Genomic DNA, 12,340 nt, shown 5'->3' on the forward strand with positions numbered 1-12,340 from the left:
CCGAAGTATGACTTCCAGATCACGAGAAGTAGTATCCCCTTATACTCCTCACTAGTCAGACCTCACCTGGAATACTGTGTCCGGTTCTGGGCACCCAGATTTAAGAAAGATGCAGGTAAATTGGAAAGGGTCCAGCAAGGGCAACAAAAAGGATACAGGATTTGGAAACACTGCCCTGTGAGGAGAGACTGAGGGAACTGGGCATGTTCAGCCTTGAGAAGAAAAGACTGAGGGGGGACATGAGATCCTTCTAGAAGTACATCAAAGGCTGTCACAAAGAGGAAGGCCAAGATCTCTTCTTGCTCATGCCAGAATATAGGACATGGAATAATCAATTCAAGTTGCGGCAAGCCAGATTCAGGCTGGGCATCAGGAAAAGCTTCCCCACAATCAGAGCAATACGACAGTGGAACCAGCTGCCTGCAGAGGTGGTGGGCTCTCCCACACTGGAGGCATTCAGGGTGAAAACGGACAGCCTTCTGAGTGGGATGGTGTAAACTGGTGTCCTGCAACAGCAGGGGGTTGGACCTGATGGCCTTCATGGCCCTTTCCAGCTCTTCTATTCTATGATTCTATGACTCCCGTGCACAAGCCAAAAATAAGTAAATGGGTGTGAGCGACGGGGATGCTAGTGGGAAAACCTCTGCCAAACAGCCTCTGTTGCTGTAAGTGCTGGGGAGAAGGGGGTCAATGAGTCTCAGCGGAGAGTGAGCCATTGGGTGAGGCCGTAAGTGCTCACACCTAAAAACTGCTCCACTAAAAAATGGGCAACAGAACAGACATATCCTCATGATCATCACTGGATTCGTAAAATTGCTTGCATGCAGCTGGCTGTTCTTTCCCTTCCATGCACAAAGGCCATGATGACTGATGCTATTTCAGCAGGGTTCCAAGCCATGTGCACGTGGGCCAGGGAACAGCTGGACGGAACTCATGCTTTCGCTTATCATTTTACTGCTCTTGAAGAGGCAGCTGCAGTGATCACCTCCCTGTGCTGTTTGCACAGAATAATTTGGCCGGGGGCGGGGGGCTAAAAGCAACAAGCTCCTTTGCAGAAAGAAGCTCTGCCGGCACTCACCTGATCCCTCATCTCAGCCTCCTGGAGCTGGATTCCTTGCAACTGCTTCTCGTAATTGCAGCACATATCACAGCGACGCCCCAGCTTGTTCCCAGCGTTTTGCACCTGGAGGAAACAAAGTCATCACTTGCCAGGAAAGCTGCAAAGTTCTATAAAAGAATGCTAAAGCAATGCTTTGTGATGGGGCTGAGACAACTGCTCATCCAGATTTAAGAACTCGGGGAAGGGAAAGGCAGCCTTTTGTTTAAGATGGGTGAGCCATCACCTGTGGCAGCTCTCCCTCGGTGGCAAGCAGCAGCAGCAGCTGGAGGAGACGTACCTCTTTTTGAAGAAGGTTCCACTCTGTTTCGCTAACGAGGCGGTAACCGCTAGGGGACACGTATGCGTTTTCTGTGGTCTGTGTGATGCTGGAGAGAAGGGACGCCGTTTCCTCCTGCTCCGGTGTCATTGCTGTGATTGCTTTCTCCTGGTCTTTGGTTAGCATAAACCCGCCGGGCATTTGCAGAGAGCCGAGAGAGGCTGTGTCAAAGTTCTCTGACATAGAGTCCGCCCCGACTAATGGCCCAAAGTCAGACTCATCAAGGTTCCCCGCCGATTTAGCTTTGTTGTTGTAGACCAAAGTTTTGGCTTGTAAGGATCCTGATGTCCCCAAGCTGTCCGTTGACTGCGCTCTGCGCAGCCCCTCTTTAAACATGTCATTGTCTGACTTAAGGGATTCTCCCGAAGACAGCATCGCCTCTGTGTCCAGCGAGTGGACTGAGCCATGAGCGCTGTTTATGCGCACCTACAATTTGAGAAAAACAAGTGAGGCGCCTAATCCTGCCTGGCGCATAAGAAGCTGCCAGATTCAGTGCAGACCACCGATTCATTCAGCCCCGCCTCTCTACATGGACCAGCAGCAGCTCTGGCAGTTCAGGAAAAAGACCTTCCAAGCACTGCTACCCAAGAAACAGGACCTTCTAGCAGCTGAGCCATACACCCACTGCCTGGGTTCACACAACATGCCAAACCATCTGTTACCCAGGTACCTTAGCAAGTCATCCAACCTCAGGTGCGTTTCCTAGAGGGTTGTTTACACGGCCAGCCTCTGGGCTTCTATCCCACTCCATGAAGCCACAGCTTGTTGTGGGGCTTATAAGCTGCCCTGGGCTTGAAGCACCATCCAAACCCAGACAACACAACCAGTCCTGGGGTGGCCAACCCTCCCAAAGAGCCGCTTGGCAAAAGTGACGGGCAATACTTGCTGCTCTGGCCCCACAGCTAGCGCTGTGGGAGCCTTGAGGAGGCTGCAAGAGACACTCCCTGCGCCCCCAGCCCCAGCCACTGTGGGATGTTTCTGGATCACTGAAATGTGTCTTTCTGAGCCTTTTCTCAGGATGACTTTTCTGATCCCTGTTTTAGGCAGCTACAAGCTGTCCCCTCAAGAAGCCCCAGCAGTGCCTTGGGGGGGGGGTTGCCTGTGATTGCCCCCCTTTGGAAAAAAAGAAGCCCAATTTTGAGCCAATAACTATGCTTGTTTCTTTAACACACCCAGCTGTTCTGTTTGCACAAATGGAGCAAGCTGGGTTAGCACAAGGGGGTCCCTGGACTAGATATGGCGGGGGGGGTGTCCTGCTCCCTCCCCAAAGTACAGTGCCTGGCCCAGGGTGAAGGTGAGGACTTTCCTGCTTTGCACAGAGCTGTCATGTGGGACAGGTCAATTCCTGTCAATGCATCAGAAGAGAGTGTGGTTTGTGGAAAGAGACTTTCCCAGTTTCTGAAGTGCAGCTTCACAGACTCTTTGAGGGAACTCGGTTTTCCTCATGCCCCCGGCCCGTTTTGCATGTGCTTCCCTGCTACTGGAGAGGCACGTGCAAACAGCCGAGGATTCCCACCAAGGTCCCGTTTGGCAGGAGCCAAAAGCACAGCAAGTACAGCCACCCAACACCGGGTCAGAAGCACGCGTGGGATCCATGGCAAAATCACTGAAGAGTACGCACCCAAAATGAGCACGGGTGCCCTTTGCAAAACCCGTTTCCCAGCACTGGACAAGCTGGGGTTGGGGTGTTGGCAGCAAAACCTGTGGGGTTTTCTGTGGGTCCTCACATGACTTTGGGCTGCCCTCATATTCCTACGTGTGACTAAACCAGGAGGAGCACAGAGCCGCTTTCCTCCAAACCCAATAACTCCGTGAAAAGGGATGTTTCCAAGACCGCCCCCTCAGTGGGGGGCAGTGGGGGCAGTGATCACAAGTCCAAAATGCCCCCTCAGTGTTGCCTTGGGGAGTAGCAAAGCTGGGGAGGATCCCCAGGGAGGGTGGGTGGGTGCCCTTGACGTATCTTCAGCATGCGTCATGGGTAATCCCCTCCAGCTTTTCAAGTTCCCCACAAGATAGCAGCAAGAGGGCAGCTGCAGAAGTGCCCCACATATGCTTTCACATACACATCAGTCCTGTTTCCACCTACGCTGCTTTCTCGATTTCAACAGCACAATCAGAGGAGGAGAAAAAGGCTTGCTGCTGAGTTGGAAGCCCTTGCTAATTCCCCACGAATCACCCAGAGAACCACCAGCAGATCCGAAGCCATCTTCTGCCCATCCCTGCTCTGGCGAAGGTACGGATGTTGTACATCGCTCTCTTCAGTGGTGGATGCTGCCCCGCTCAGGCTTGCTGATGCTGTTGCAAATTCCTCCAGCCTGTTGGCCATTTCCGGTGCTCAGACCCAGCACCATCCCGTAAGCATCCTGCACAAGCACACAACCCTCTAGCCAAACCAGGCACTCTCTGTAAATATGGGAATGAGTCTGATCCAAAGTCTGTCTCAGCCCATGGACCCTGCAAAGATGGGTGGAGCTGAAAATTCTTTTCCAGTACCTGTACCATTAATACTTCTTATTCTGCAGGGTTCAGGACAGTCAATTAAGACAATCAGGGGAGCAGAGAACTTTGATCACACAAACAAGCTCATAAGACTTAAGGGAGCATCTCTTTAAAGTGTGCCTTACATGAACAGGTTTCTTTACACCTTACTTATTTTAAACTGCTTACAGTCATCTGCACAACCTCATCTTCTTATTTTACTTTCACTTTTGAAGGATGCGCTATGAACTGAAGCATGAGAAAAATGTCTTAAGGGTTTAGGTGTCCACTTTCAGGCACCATTCTCTTGCATGGTTTACTGGAATGTCACTAAGACACAGAGAAGGCAATTAGGCTGATGCAAGCCAATTAGTAAATAACCCCTGAAAAGAAAATCCTACTGAGATACCCTATGAAAAACCAGCTGGCAGGCAAGCTCGGCTAAATGATCTTTTCAGAGCCAGAGCAATTATCTTCTGGTGCATAGCAAATGCAGATGAAAGCATAGACTAGACAAAATCTCAAAATTCACCCAAGCAAGTTCTTAATGAAGAGACATAAATACTGGATGAACTTAAATAGATGCAACTCAGAGGAAGAGGAGGAGGAGATTAAGCTGGCACAGTAAGCAAGTTTCAGGCAATTAAGTTAGAACAATGATGACACACAAAGTTCTTTTTCCACAGTTGTTTACTGGAGTTACTTGTTTCAGCACAAGAATGCTTGTACTTGATTGTACAAGGTGCCCGACTTTGGTTTTTTTTCCTTGTCCCACCCAATCCTATTTGTTACATCCTGTCTTTTAGATTATAACTAATCTGGGAGCCTAATGGTGGGATTACACTGCTTTAAATAAATAGTGAATACCAGCAACAGCAATCTTTTAAACTACCTATCAGGCTGCGTGCTGTAAGCAGCAGGAGCTGGATGGCTCATGTGACAGCTCACAGCAAACGGTTCTGGACCTGACTGCATGAGGATGAAGGCCTCATTTTCAGTGGCACCTTCCTACAACGCAAATAATCCAGCTTTTAACTCCTTCCTCCTGAAATGTATGAAGAGGAGAAATGCAAACTCCTCACACTCAAACCTGTCAAAATCCTTGCAAAATTAATCTAAAGGGAGTCCCTAATATGGTGACAAGCAGATTCTTGGCATTTAATAGTTTATTATCAGAGTAAATCTGGTGACTAAAGGAGCCCCCAGTGATTTTGTCAGCCTTCAGAAAAGCAGCACTCCACGAGGCAACAACACTGCACTTCAAGCAACTGGTTTTACCTCTTCGCTAGGAAACTGAGAAAGGCAGTCATCCTGGGCATGGGAGCGCATTGCTTTTGGTTCTTCATTGGGGCCTTTCTGTTTGTCTTCCTTGCTTTTGTGAAGTCGTCGCTGTTCTTCATCTTCCTAGGATCATGTGGTAAATGACAGAATTTATGCGTGTTCCATTCTGTTATAAATCAAGCTTGGCAGAAGGTAGGAGGGACACAGGATGCCTGCAAGGAAGTGACTGCAAGGCAGGCAGGAATATGCTGGGTATCAGAATGGACCAGCTTCTGGCTCAGCAACGTGCTTTTTCCAAAGCTTGTCACAAATTCTGGATTTGGGCCAGATCCCCAAGAAAATTCCCCACTCACTGAGGTCAGCCTGCCCCAACCAGGTGCCCTCCGAATACACTGGACTGCAACTGAGTAGCTGCAGTGGCTGGGAATTATGACAGCTGCAGTCCCACAACACATGCGGGTGGCACCGAGGCAGGCAGGCTGGCCTCGGCATCCCGATCTTACACAAGCGCCTTCTCTCCAGCTGGATCGATACCATCCACACGTGGAGCTGATCCACCAATGAACATTCTCGCATTGCCCAGATTACAAGCATGTGACAAGCAGAGATGGGGCCCGAATTTGAAGCAGGGGTGCTCAACTATGCAACCCCCCCCTCCGCCCCAGAATGAACATAAGCGTGATCTGCTGCCCAGGTACATGCCTACAAATCTCTCCAGGCAAAACCCACCTCCACCCATGTGCATAATGCTGGGGCTGGGGCTGAGCTACGTGCCCCCAAGGAGTGGGCCAAAGGCCACTGTCACTGACATCACAGACCCCACCTCACAGAAGGTGCACCCTCTCCTCCCAGCACTGGCCGAGCTCCTAGCTCTGGGCTGCACACGCGGTCCTCACAGGGGTGGCATGCACCACACAGCTCGACATGGCGGGTGATGCCCGCACCCATGCTGTCCACACCCGCCCCCCACACACACTCACAGCATACCGCACACAGCCACTCACCTGGTCTTTCTTCTTCAGTTCTTCAACTTGCCGCAGCTGCTCTGAGGTCAGCACCATTTCCATCCATTGCATGTCCCTCATCAGCAGACGCTGTGACTCCAAGAACTGGTCGTTGGCCTTTTGCCACGTGTGTTTCAGCTGGTTGTGCTGCTGCCGCTCCTGTTCTAGTAGGTGGCAGACTGTGCAGAAAGAGACGAGGGTTTCCAACTGTTACGGCCAAAGCTTTTCTCACCAAATTAATAGCAATGCCTCATGCGTGCCATGGATGGTAGGGCTCTCAACACGCTGCGGCCCATTTCCAGTGACCCCAGGACAGGCAGCATGCTTGAAGCTGACAGCCAGAAGCATGGTTGCACCTGCATGCCATACATGATGGAAAAGGACTCCCACTCACGAATTAGAGGGTTCACACAGTCACCTTATTTATATAACACCACCGATATATCTGGGGCACTCACCGAGTCTGCAGGTGACATTGCAACAGTGGGAGAGGAGGACGATGGAGGCAAGATTAGGGGAAAGAAGAAGAGAGGCTGCTCATCACCCGGTGAAGCACCCCGTAGGCTTCCCAGAGGAGGCGGCTTTGAGGAGGATTTGCAAGAACAGGGTTCAGCTGCTCTAGGACCCATTCCAGGCCAAACAGGGCAGAGGCCTTGAAACCCCTTTAGGGGCCAAGAACGTGGGTGGCAAGTGTCACGACAAAAGAATGGAACAATAAGCTGGAGCTGAGGAGTCCTGTGTTTGGGAGCAGCCTAGAAGCTAGTGAAAGGTTTATGGAGGGTGCATGGATCCACAGCAAACCACGTGCTTTCCATGCAGAAGGACCCAGCTTCAATCCCTGCCCTTCTCAGGTAAGGCGGGAAAACCTAAAAACTAGGTGAGATGCTGCTCGTCAGCACCAGTCACCAGTCATTGCAGCCGGTGTAGAGCAGGAGTGGGGAGAGGGAACGGGGCAACTCCACCAGCCCTCTTCCCACCCTGATCCTCCTCCTGGTGTGTTGTTTTTTTAGAGTGTTCAATTGCAGGCAGGGGGTGTACGTGTCGATATGCAAACTGCTTCAGGAGACTGTTGGCCGAGGAGCGGGATCTTAAAAATTATTCAGAATAATAAACCTGGGCTAGAAAGGTGCAACTAGGCATAAGGGAGTGTTCAGTCTTCCTATGACTAGAGTGGCATCATATGATCTGAAAGCAACAGGTGCAGGATTTTAGCAGGAAGCACTTGGGTGAAGGTGAAAGGACTCAGGTGTCATAACAGAAGGCTGGAGAAGATGACATTTTGCTGTTCAGGCAGTAGATGAGCTGCCCGGGAAGAAGAGTTTTGACTGAGAGGGATGGATAAGAGGTGTCAAGCCTTGCCTGTTCTTGTCCACTGCACAACGCAGTCACTTCAGAATCTGCCCCGAGGTTTGTTCAGGTGGCCACAAATGCTAGCAAGGGTCATGTGAGAGTACAGACATGGCTACACGGGAACTGCATTACTAAAGTTTCAGTGAGATGCTAGTTTGCACAGGAAAAATGGGCTTGCAACAACCAGCCAGGCCTTTGAGCCCAAAGTCTTGATATTGACAAATGACAAATTAAAGAGATGCTAGTCCCTAAGCTTTATTTATAAACAAGAGGGAAGGGGGAGAATCCATACCTTCATGAAGTTCCTTCCGCAATTTCTCTGCATCTTCTTGCAGGACGGACTTCTGAGTGTTCAGAACAGCTACATACATTTCTAGATCTGTTCTACAGGATTTCTCAGCTTCCAAATAATGATTCAGTTCTTTACTCTGAAAAGTACAGAGAGAAGCCAAGAGAACTTCTGGTTAGTGCACACATTTTGTTGTGGTGGCTACGCTGCAAAGATGCTGCACCCTATATCCACTTAAAGAGTGCAAGCACATTTCTCAGAGCAACTCCCTGCCTCACACAATTGCATTTGTGCTGCTATAGTACAGCACAGATAAACCTCGACAGAACTGGCAGTGCTGAGCCTGCCATGTCCTGCAGCCTTGTGCTATGGCCCAGCCCAGCAAGCCATCCTTGTCCAGGAATTGTGTGTCGGCAAGCAACCAGGTGTGCAAGATGGCTGCAGCAGCCCGGCCCCCTCTGCTTCCAGCACAGCAACCAAGAGGGCTGCTGCACAAGAAAAGACCTTCCTCCCTATTCAGCACACAAGTGCAACTCTCTGCCCGGCTTGCCCCCAGGAAGCTATCTGAAAAATCCACAGGCTAGTAACTTTCAGGGGCTCACTTACAAGAATGCCATAAACCCTAAACTGCTATTGTTTGTCCATAAATGCTCACAGCGACCATACCAAAAATAAAAATCTATGAACACCCTCATTGGCCACTTTGCATTGAAGTTAACAAGCCACTGGAACTGCATGATATATAAAATGTATCTTTGAAAGGAGAGCACAAGCAAGCTGTGCGAATATATTCCTGTGCCAATACTTAACTTTCAGAATCATTCTTCCCTTTATTACAACATTCCAGGCACTTAGTGGCAGCTCAAAATCTACATCCACACATGGTATTTTCAGGTGCCCCAAAATAAAAACACAGGTATTGGTGCTTTATAGCTTTTGTGCTTCTGTTGCTACCTCAAACAATAAAGCAATTTGGTGGCTGTGAAAATGGACATTTGAGACACCTGCTTTCAGGTGTCTGCTTACAGGATGTTGTGCTCTCCCACCTAAAGAACATGCGCTATGCACTGGGCCCAGGTATGACGAGCACTGCTAATAGCTGCAGCGAGAGCATGTGAACTTCAGAAACCTTGCCCTTCCAGACTGCAAAATAAAGTTGTTCCAGATTCTTGGGCAGAACTTCTGATTTTTAGGTGAGAACCCCACAGAATTACAAAATGGAGCCTCTCAGCAGCCTGCCAGGTGGCCAAGTAGATGGGAAAGGCTTGGACCCAAGTTGCTGCCCTCTTTGCTGAAGTTGCCATTTTGAGGAGATTCAACAGCTACTGATCACGGCTGAGGAGGCAGAAGGCCAAGCAACAAGAATGCCATCGAGTTCTCCAATCCAGCAAATCAAAGACTTACCACTTTTCAGTTGCCACTAAAAAAAGTACAATACATTCAGAGCCTCAAAAGTGCACAGTTGGGGCTGTATTTTATTTGCTAACCCTAACCCTAAACATTAAAAGACTGTGAACAATAGCCTTGAGTTTTTGATGTTCTCAGCCCTCTGATCTAAGAAAAAAAAATGTTTTATCAGATGTTATTGGTTGTGAACCAGCTTGAGGTCACTTATGGTATCCAGGCATGGCGCATACATGCTGGCACAAGTGAGGCAGAACCTCGGCCACGACTCAGAAGGTTTTCTTAGAAAAACACTCTTCACATCCTCAGTCTCACAACCACACACAGAGAGCGTTGAACATGCTGCCCTTGTTCTTCCTGTACTTCCTGACAGTCAGGACCCCCAGGGTGTGGAATGGGCTTCCATGGGAGGTGGCTGAGGCCCCATCGGTGCGGGTGTTCAAGGATAGGCTGGACATGCACATGGTGGGCATGTTGTGAGTGGAGCCGGCTGGAGCCGGGGGTCAGACTAGATGGCCTGGGAGACCCCTTCTGGCTCGCTCTGTTTCTATGTTTCTATTGTTTTATTATTTTGTTGTTTATCTTCCAGCACCATCTCTTGTTTATTTTTGATGGTTTCATTACAGGGTTTTCAAGGTAAGCAATATTCAGAAGTCTTTCACCCTTGCCCTCTGCTACCACTGCTGTCTGGTAGCAGCCCTTCAGGAGTTTCTCTGCCCCATCACCATTCAAGATATCCCTTCTCTTCTGCTGATGTGACCGTTATTCCTGCAAAGGGGGATGCGCCTGAGTCTGGGGTCTCTGTGTCAACGATTCCACCTGCCTGGAGGCCAGCCTCATGGGTCTGCTCCCAGCTGGCATTGCTCTCAGCTTCTCTGACACTCTCAAGCCCCCTCACCATGCTAAGGCATGCACCCAAGAGGAGGCAGAACATACTGGGAGATTATTATTCTGTGAGCATCTGCAAAAACCCTTCAGAATGTAAACAGTAAAGTTCACAGTTTGGCATAGATTTTTTTCCCCAAACTGAGCCTAGTAAGCAGCCTCCACCAGAGAAAAAGAAAGAGACAGGGGCAGGGGAAAGTAGCAGAACTAACTGTGGATCTGCCAGAGCACTCCTGATCTCATGCTGGAAAAGCCAAGCACCTGGCATTCTGTTAGTGCTTCTAGACAAATGAAAAGGCTCCCGAAGGCAATACAGTATAACAGCCTGAGGGCCATGTACAGTACCAGGCAAAATAATTCCCGCATGCAATGCAGACATGACAGGGTCAGGTTCTCCCATCACCTACAGGAACGCATAAACATCAGTGAAAATTAGCATCTCCTTCCGGGAGGGGAGTTCTGTGCAGAAAAGAAGCCAAGTGTGTGCGCACCACCTCTTACAAAGCAGGCAGCTCTATGGATACGATTCACGCAAGGCCTTAGTTGGGCTTGCAGGTTTTTCAGCACGGAAAGCTTGCCGCTCTCTCCACAACTCTGCTTGGCATCTCTATTATCCTTCATTTAATTTATTGTAAGCATTTCCAACCCACCCTTTGCCTTGAAAGGCTCACAGAACACCCAAGAGCACCTTTCGAAGACTGGCAAGGGTGAAGAGGTACTTCCTTCCTCCTGCTCAAAAGACAGCTGATTCTACAGGCCTCGGAGGCGGGGGAGAAATGGCATGCAGCACGCTCCTCCTCTGTCACCAGGTTCTGCGGAAAGTTAAAGCCTCAAGCCTGCACTTCAACAGATAAGACGCGCTGCTTATCTTTTGAGGTCTGCCTGCTATACGAGGTTTTCTACAATCCACTGCTAAAAGCAAACAGCAAATCCTAAAGCTCTGATGACATGAAAAAATCCTATAACTGGATAGGCCCAAAAAGAGGAGATATAAAATGTCCATTAGAGAGGGTATCACAGACAAACATTCTTATGAGACTTCACTTTTCGGAGAAACAGTGAGGGGAGTTTCTTTTTTTAAACATACAGGAAGCCAGGCTGATGCTGCATGTTTGTTAGCAACAAGCAGTGAAGGAAAAGGCTTTCCAGGTACATTAACTTCCCCCAAAGTGCGTGTCTTGAATACACAACAGCTCTATGTGGTATAGCAGACAGACGGTTACATGTGAGTTTTATGCACTCATATTCAAGTCTACAGTACATTATAAAGCTTTATTGGTGAGCCTCAATCAAGGTAATCACTTCCAAGCTAGCCCAGCTCATGCATTTTCTGTGCAGCAAACGCACTGCCCTGGAAACCGACAAATTAGGGGAGGTTAGGGGACAAGTGGCTGGAGAGCAGCACTTATGAAAGGGACCTCAGGGTGCTGGTCGACTGCAGGCTGAACATGAGTCAGCAGTGTGATGCGGTGGTCAAGAGGGCGAGCGCCACCCTTGGTTGCACAGCCAGAAGTGTGGCTTCTAGATCGAGAGAGGTATTACTACCACTCTATACGACTCTGGTGCACCCACAACTGGAGTATTGTGCTCAGTTTTGGGCCCCTCATTACAGAAAGGATATAGCCAGGTTAGAGTCAGTGCAGTGTAGGGCCACAAGGTTGGTGGCCGGTTTGCAGGGGATGCCGTATGGGGCGAGACTGAGGGAACTGGGTCTCTTCAGCCTGGAGAAGAGGAGACTCAGAGGGGATCTGTTGGTGACATACAAGTATGTGAGGGGTTGTCACACGGAGGTGGGCAGAGACCTGTTCTCCCCTGCAGAGGAAGGCAGGACGCGCTCCAACCGAGCAAAGCTCAGGGAACCAAGGTTCCATTTAGATGCCAGGAAGCACTTCCTGACAGTTAGGACCCCGAGGGTGTGGAATGGGCTTCCATGGGAGGTGGCTGAGGCCCCATCAGTGATGGTGTTGAAGGATAGGCTTGACTGCACATGGTGGGCATGTCATGAGCGGAGCCAGCTGGAGCCGGGGGTCAGATTAGATGGCCCAGGAAGCCCCTTCTGACTCACTCTGTTTCTATGTTTCTAAATGCATGAACTGTACCGAAGAGGCTGCCACATTTTAAAATGTTTATTGCACAATTCAGCACACATTTGGATAGCTGGCTGGGGCATGCTGGCCTTTCTTTTGTATAAACATGCATAAGACTCCAGCTTT

General features: G+C 49.6%; 1 protein-coding gene across 7 annotated transcripts in view; it reads right to left on the minus strand.

Annotated features, from left to right (window-relative positions):
- Nucleotides 1-12,340, minus strand: part of RABEP1 (rabaptin, RAB GTPase binding effector protein 1) — a 72,819-nt gene that overhangs the window by 21,384 nt on the left and 39,095 nt on the right. For all 7 annotated transcript variants that reach the window (XM_044429799.1, XM_044429798.1, XM_044429797.1 and 4 more), the window contains exons 6-10: nt 7,842-7,977; nt 6,200-6,378; nt 5,193-5,318; nt 1,398-1,862; nt 1,079-1,183 (exon numbers count right to left, since the gene is read on the minus strand). In XM_044429799.1, coding sequence (XP_044285734.1) covers nt 1,079-1,183; nt 1,398-1,862; nt 5,193-5,318; nt 6,200-6,378; nt 7,842-7,977 — 1,011 coding nt within the window. The remainder of the gene's footprint in view (nt 1-1,078; nt 1,184-1,397; nt 1,863-5,192; nt 5,319-6,199; nt 6,379-7,841; nt 7,978-12,340) is intronic.

This window comes from Varanus komodoensis, unplaced genomic scaffold (assembly GCF_004798865.1).
Source record: "Varanus komodoensis strain SLA01 unplaced genomic scaffold, ASM479886v1 scaffold20_1, whole genome shotgun sequence".
NCBI classification, from domain to species: Eukaryota; Metazoa; Chordata; class Lepidosauria; order Squamata; family Varanidae; genus Varanus; species Varanus komodoensis.